General features: G+C 30.3%; 1 protein-coding gene across 1 annotated transcript; it reads right to left on the bottom strand.

Annotated features, from left to right (window-relative positions):
* Window positions 1-583: 583 nt before the first annotated feature.
* LOC130969841 (isocitrate lyase 1) lies at window positions 584-4,883 on the bottom strand. Its single transcript, XM_057895737.1, has 4 exons — window positions 4,798-4,883; window positions 2,703-3,109; window positions 1,124-2,319; window positions 584-924 (listed from the first exon to the last, which is right to left on the bottom strand). Exons 1-4 carry the CDS (start codon window positions 4,828-4,830, stop codon window positions 830-832), a joined length of 1,731 nt encoding a protein of 576 aa, XP_057751720.1. The 5' UTR covers window positions 4,831-4,883; the 3' UTR covers window positions 584-829.
* Between the last annotated feature and the right edge of the window lie 1,733 nt (window positions 4,884-6,616).

The following is a 6,616-nucleotide window of genomic DNA, read 5'->3' as shown; positions in this document are numbered from 1 at the left end:
GGCACCTTTAATCACTCAATACTGCATTACAATATTTAAGGAGGTATTTATAACCTTTTATTAGGTTAAAATAAAAAAAATTCTAAAATCTATAAATAAAAGGTCCAATTTAATAACTAAATAAAAAAAATAAAAATATATCAAAATAAACTAATAACTTTTAAATAATATTTGATCTTTTTATATCACGATTATTGACTAAAAAATTATTATTTAGTTGAACTATTTCAGTTAGAGGTCAAAAACACCTTAAAATAATTAAGATTGTTTTGTGGTTCGTTGAAAAAAAAAACAAATTCTATGTATTATTTTTATGCGCATTATGTATATGCGCCTTCTTCTTCGTATAGTATTAAAAGGTAGTAAGAAACAAAAGAAAATAATACCAAGAAAGGTGTATCAACAATCTAAGCTTTGCAATTATAATAGGACAGAAACCCGACTTTGTACAATTATGTATGCATATTTCTTTTCCCGTAGTTTAACTGCCTTTAAATTCGAGAAGAAGTGCAAAAGAAAAAAAGTATATAAATTAGGAAGCAGATAAAGTAAAATATGTTTGAGCAATAATATTATTTCAAACACAATAAACTGTAATCCACCAAATAAGAAAGCACATAAACAAACTTTATCGTTCCTTAGCATAGAATTGCCCACACTGCCAAATAAAAGATAAATCTGCAACCAAAAATAAAAATATAATATCAAACTATATGACTTAATGATGACTGTCTTTTTTTTTTTTTCTATCATTATTCTAAACACTTATTGAAATTCAAATTCAGGAATTGGTTATAACAGTCCCTCCTTAGGAGAAGTGGCTCTTTAATCACATTCTGGCCTTAGCAACCACCACACTGCTTGCACCAATGTTCTCAGCTCCTGGTCTTGTCCATGTTTCTTTGAACTGCTCTTCAGTCACTCCTTCAAAATAACATACAAGCCAAGTAAACATTATATTATTATTATTCATTCATGTCACTATTTATTATACTGTATGTAGTTATTTTTATATAAAATTAATAGTTAAACTTTATTAAATGATAATTTAATTAAAGATGTTAAATCTTGTGAACTTCACATGAAAATAATTACAAGCTAATAGATGGTAAAAAAATGTTACCTTTGCCCATTGCAGCAGTTGAAGCAACACCACCCTGAACAGTCTTGAGGTACCTATCATAGTAATTAGCACCAGCCCATTTCTGATGAGCAAGAGTATCAACACCATTGTTCCTCTCTTCTCTCTGAATCCTTTCAACATAAGCAAGCATTCCCCTGTTTGCAAAATCCCTTGCAAACATTGAAGTAATGAGAGCATTGGAATGGAGCCCTCCAACAGTTATGAACTGCCAAACATACCCCAACCTCGCAATTCTTGGTATGAACTCCCTCATCTGCTCGTCGCTCATTCCAGAAGCATCCCAGTTGAACGACGGCGAAAGGTTGTAGCCCAGAAGAATCTCCGGGTTCCTCGACTTTATCCCTTCCGCGAATTCCGTACATTCTTGCAGATTGGGGCTTGCTGTTTCCATCCAAATTAGATCTGCATGTGGAGCGAAAGCTGAACCTCTCACAATTGAAGCGGTTACCGACCCTTTGAATCTGTAGAACCCTTCTCTTGTTCTTGGCAGATCCCAGTCCCAGAACAAGTTCCTTACCCCTAATCTCTCAGCGATTTCTCTGCTTTCGTCGTTTGAGAGACACTTGTCGTAATGAGAATGCTGCAGCCATTCGTTGATCTTCCTTCTCTTCTCCTCCTCCCCAATGTTCATCGCTTTGATTGCGTCCACCACAGCTTCGGAGAATGTCTTTAGCCCTGCCATTGATATCCACTCGTCTTCCAGGGCTTGTAGCTCGTGGCCACTCTTTCCGGCCGCCATTCCTTGCTGCATGAGAGTTGCAAGGCTTTTCCCTCTAAGGTTTTGGTTCGTGACTCCCAGTATAAACTGATGGTCACGCGTGTCGATATTGGATTGGATCATATTAGCGGCTTCTGCGTCGGTTCTTGCCACCAAAACTGTTTCCACTCCCATCACATCGAATTGAAGCCTTGCGGCCACAAGCCGGTTAATATGTTCGCTTATGGCGACAAGTACTTTTCCAGCCATGTGGCCGCATTTCTTCGTCACTGAGGACTGGTCCTCAATGTGGATGCCGGCGGCACCGCGCTCCACGAAGAGCTTGCATAGCTTAACGGTCGCGGTGGTGCCTCCGAAGCCGGTGTCACCATCGGCTATTATTGGCCTCAGGTAGTCAACATAAGGGGTTCTTGCCCTCTCTTCCCTACTCATTCTCATCCTCTCCTCTTTTTGCTTCCTAATAAAAAAAATTTACATTCATTTATGTTAGTGCAAGATCAAATTAATTAAAGAATGTAATTAGTTTATAAATTTTGGCACATTTGTAAAATGTTTTTGGCTAAACTTTTAAAATGCACAATCTCACATTTTTTAATTGGTGAAAATTCAGGTACAATCGATTTTACGTGAAGTTGATAATTGAGAGTCGTTAGATAAAAATTTAGTCAAATAAGTCAAATCATCTCACGGGTCTCAGTTAAACTCCATGTGAAATCGACTGCACCTGAATTTTTTATTTTCAAATTATCAAACTATACCTGAAAATTAAAGTGTGTTTTTAAAACTAATCACTTGTTTAAAAAAAATATTAAAAATGAAATAATGCGGATGCGTTGGTACCTGTCATGGTACTGTTGAGCAAAAAAGAGGTGTTCAACCTTGTTAGGGACAGTATCATAAGGGTAATCAGCAAGATCAGGACCAGGTTCGTTGGTGGTGGTGTGAGTAGCGGAACACTGCCAGCCAGACACATAGATAGAGTCCAAATGCTTAGCCATTTGGGTGACCTGAACAGGGTCAAGTGCACCGAAGGTTCTGGAGGCAGTGCCATTGGCTTGGTGGGTCTTGAGGGTTCGCCAGAGCTTCTTCGCCATCTCGTTTGATGCATAGCTTTGTCTGAGGTTGCCACGAAGGGACACCACGTCTCTTGCTGTGTATGGTCTCTTTGTTAGCTTGAACCTCTCTGAGTTCCACCATGCTTGCACCTCTGCTACCTCCGCTTCAAATCTTGCTTCTTCTTCCATTATCTGTTAAGTTGCATACGTATACAATGAGGAGTGCTAGTACCAGTAACTTTTGTGAGAATAATTAAATTATTTTTCTACAAAATATTTATATATAGTGATTTCTTATTTTCTTAACACTAAAATTGAATATATCTTAATTGTAAATAGTAAATTCTCATCTAGAAATAAAATCTAATATTTATGTATGCGAAATTAAGAAAAAGTTATGCTATTGTTCAATTTTATACTAATCTATGACTAATAAATATTAACATACTTGAATATTTCTTATATAAAAAATCACATAAATACATATATCTTACTATATGTAAATATAAACTACTTGAAAATTAATTAAACTCTTGGATATTAATTTTTTAATCCCACATGCACCCAATAAAAATTCTTATCCATCTTATATTAGTTGAAATTGTTACATTTATGAATTAGAATAGTTTTATGTAAATTATAGATAAATATATTAATGGTAAAATACTTTTTTTTTGCCTCTAAAATTTGACAAAAATTTTAAAAATATTTTTAAATTTTATTTTGTTTTAATTTTGTTCCAAAATTTTTTAATTTACATTAAATATATCCTCGACAACTAAATTTTCAAAATATTTAAAATAAATCTAACAATAATATATGAAAATTATACTTAATTTACTTATGTTAAAGTTTGTTTTATCAAATTATTGTTGAATTGATCTTAATTTTTTTTAAAATTAATCATAAAAAATATATTTGATGTAAACAAAAAAAAATTTGGACAAAATTAAAATAAAATAAAATTTTAAAATATTTTAAATTTTTTTATCAAACTTTAAAGATAGAAATATACTTTATTCTATATTAATTTATCTATCTATAAATATAAACCATGTCATGCCAATCTGCTGAAATGACAATGTGGCATGATCCTCCGCACTCCATTGAATTCACATAGGTTTCAGTGCCACTTCACGGAATTGGTGACGTAACTCACCGAACGGATAAATATTTTTGAATAATTATTTTTATGTAAAACTATTGATTAAAAAATATTAAATAATAGTTTAATTATATATATATATATATATATATATTAAATTATTTGATAATTTTTACAAATAATTTTATATAAATTTACACCGAACACAATATTAGATTAAAAAAAATACTTTGCATCTTGCGGTATATTCAATCATTAGAATTTTCATGGTTATTATTACTTATACTTATTAGTGTAATATTAGGCTAATATTAATTAATATCGTCAACTATACACGGATATCAAATACCCTCCTAATCCTAGAACATGAAAGCCTAGACGTTTATTAGTGCATGTGGGTTTGTGTAGGATCTGATTGATTTACAGAAGAATATAATTGGCTTCATGAGTAGAAAGAATTCTCAGAGCAAGAGTCATTCAACTTGCATACAATAATACATCAAGAAACTAAAGAACAACAAATAAGCTTTAATTTGTTAATTAGCTCCCCCAACAAAATACCTTCATGTTATGTAATTGAATTTACTATATAAATGCATCCAATAATGTTCACTAAAATTCAATCATAAAATAAACTCTATCCATCAACATATTATTGAACAATTAAGAATTCTACATGGACTTTAGCATTAGTTATACACAGAACAAATTAAATTAGTACGTAAACTTAAGAATTGAGAAGAAGAAAAAAGAGAAGAAGCAATTAAGGGCTTACGGATGAAGGGACAAAGAATGATGATGCAGCCATGGTTAGAACTCTTTATTTTGCTTTTATCTACAAATGTATCACAAGCAAGTATGAGAAGTTCTTGCAATAAAACCCTTTAAGCTCCTCTACTTATATAATACCAGGGGAAATAAATGAATAATGAATATCTTGAAAATCACGCCCCTTATTGTAATAAAATTGGTAAATTGGATAACTCTCTTGTGATAGTAGTAGAAACAAACAAAGGCCACTATAAATAAATTTTATTACTAAAAATTAAAATCATTAAAAAATAATATTAGAGATTCAGGAGAATTTATTGTTTTTATTAATAAATAATCAATAATATTTAAAAATATTAGTTAAAAATATGTTATTAAATTAATAATTAAAATTATTAGTCAAAAATAATAAATTTTGTTAATTTTTTAACATTTTTAATCATTAAATATTGTTGTTCAGTGTGCATGCTTTTAATTTCTTTAAAGAAAAGAGAGAAAGATGCCACTTGAAAGCTGCATTTGCAAGCACGTATGGTGGGTGGTAAGCACTTAGACAAGGAACCTGTTGTGGACTTTGTGGCACCCTTTTGACATCTTTCATTTAGTCTCTGATGTCACCACACTATAATGAAAAAGGTATACACTTTCTATTTTTCTCATATATATTTATCTATTTAATTTATGTTAAGAAAATATTACAATTAAGCAGAAGACAATCATCCTTTCTTAGTTAACATCAGGTGAGAATTTGATTTTTGTTTTGGAGATCATTTTTTCTTTTTTTTTTAAAAAATAAAAGTACTGTTTTTGAAAATTAATTTATTATTAAAAATAATAAAAATAAAATAAAATATCTTAAAATTTAAATTTAAAATATTAATATAAAATATAATAAATAAAAAATTATTTAATTAACAAAGAGTACAACACTCCTTGTTATAAAGTTTTAAAAATGAGTTGGTATATATGAAATTCAAAACATGATTTTGAACTAATTTTTTCATCAATAATTAAATTATTTATCAACTACCAGAAAATTAATTATCATATTCAGTGAATACTCTAGTTATAAAATTATATATATATTTTTTTCTTAATAATTTTACCCTAGAATTACTGACATTTTACTAAGCTATATATTAAATTTGGAAAATCTTCGTGTCCTTGTATTGTTGTCTTTGTTAAAATTAAGAGAAACAATCATATAGCAATCAATCAAATATAATATATGTTGTATATATATTTTTCCACTAAATGTTGCTTCCTGGAACTTTCTAAAATAACAAACTAAAGAAACGTACAAATATTTCAATATCACACACTAAATTTAGTAGTGTGTCTCAGAATTGTTGGCAACTGGCAAGAGTGAATGACATATGAATGTGATGAATTTACGGGTAAATGAAGGATGAGATCAGAGGTTGGATTGATCCAAAATCCACCGCTTTCTCTATCTTTCAAACGTTTACACAACTCCAACGACATCCACAACAAAACAATTAATCTTTTAACGAATATATTCTAAAACAACTCGCCCCATATAGGGGACAATAATTTGCATGCATGCTCCTCTACTCTACTACATACTTCAAATTTCTTCAATCCAAACCTATAAGGCTATAACTATACATGTCAATTACTAATAATGCACAAATAATCTTTTTAGTGTCAAAGTTTCACCGTTTTTAAAAATATAACTATTTATATATTTTTTATTAATTTAAATTAAAAAAGATATTTTTTTAATATAATATCAGAATTTTTATAACTTTAAATATAGAGTTTAATTCTTGAGATGTATTGGGACATAGCCTTTGAAGGGA

This window comes from Arachis stenosperma, chromosome 3 (assembly GCF_014773155.1).
Source record: "Arachis stenosperma cultivar V10309 chromosome 3, arast.V10309.gnm1.PFL2, whole genome shotgun sequence".
NCBI lineage: Eukaryota > Viridiplantae > Streptophyta > Magnoliopsida > Fabales > Fabaceae > Arachis > Arachis stenosperma.
This window is presented reverse-complemented; position numbering and strand designations above follow the sequence as displayed.

What these genes read in the sequence shown, in the direction of transcription:
- LOC130969841 (XM_057895737.1), bottom strand. Translation starts at nt 4,830, where the DNA reads ATGGCTGCATCATCATTCTTTGTCCCTTCATCC. An exon ending in CATTCTTTGTCCCTTCATCC is followed by an intron (nt 3,110 to 4,797) that starts GTAAGCCCTTAA and finishes GCAACTTAACAG; the next exon opens with ATAATGGAAGAAGAAGCAAG. An exon ending in AACTGCTGCAATGGGCAAAG is followed by an intron (nt 925 to 1,123) that starts GTAACATTTTTT and finishes GTTATTTTGAAG; the next exon opens with GAGTGACTGAAGAGCAGTTC.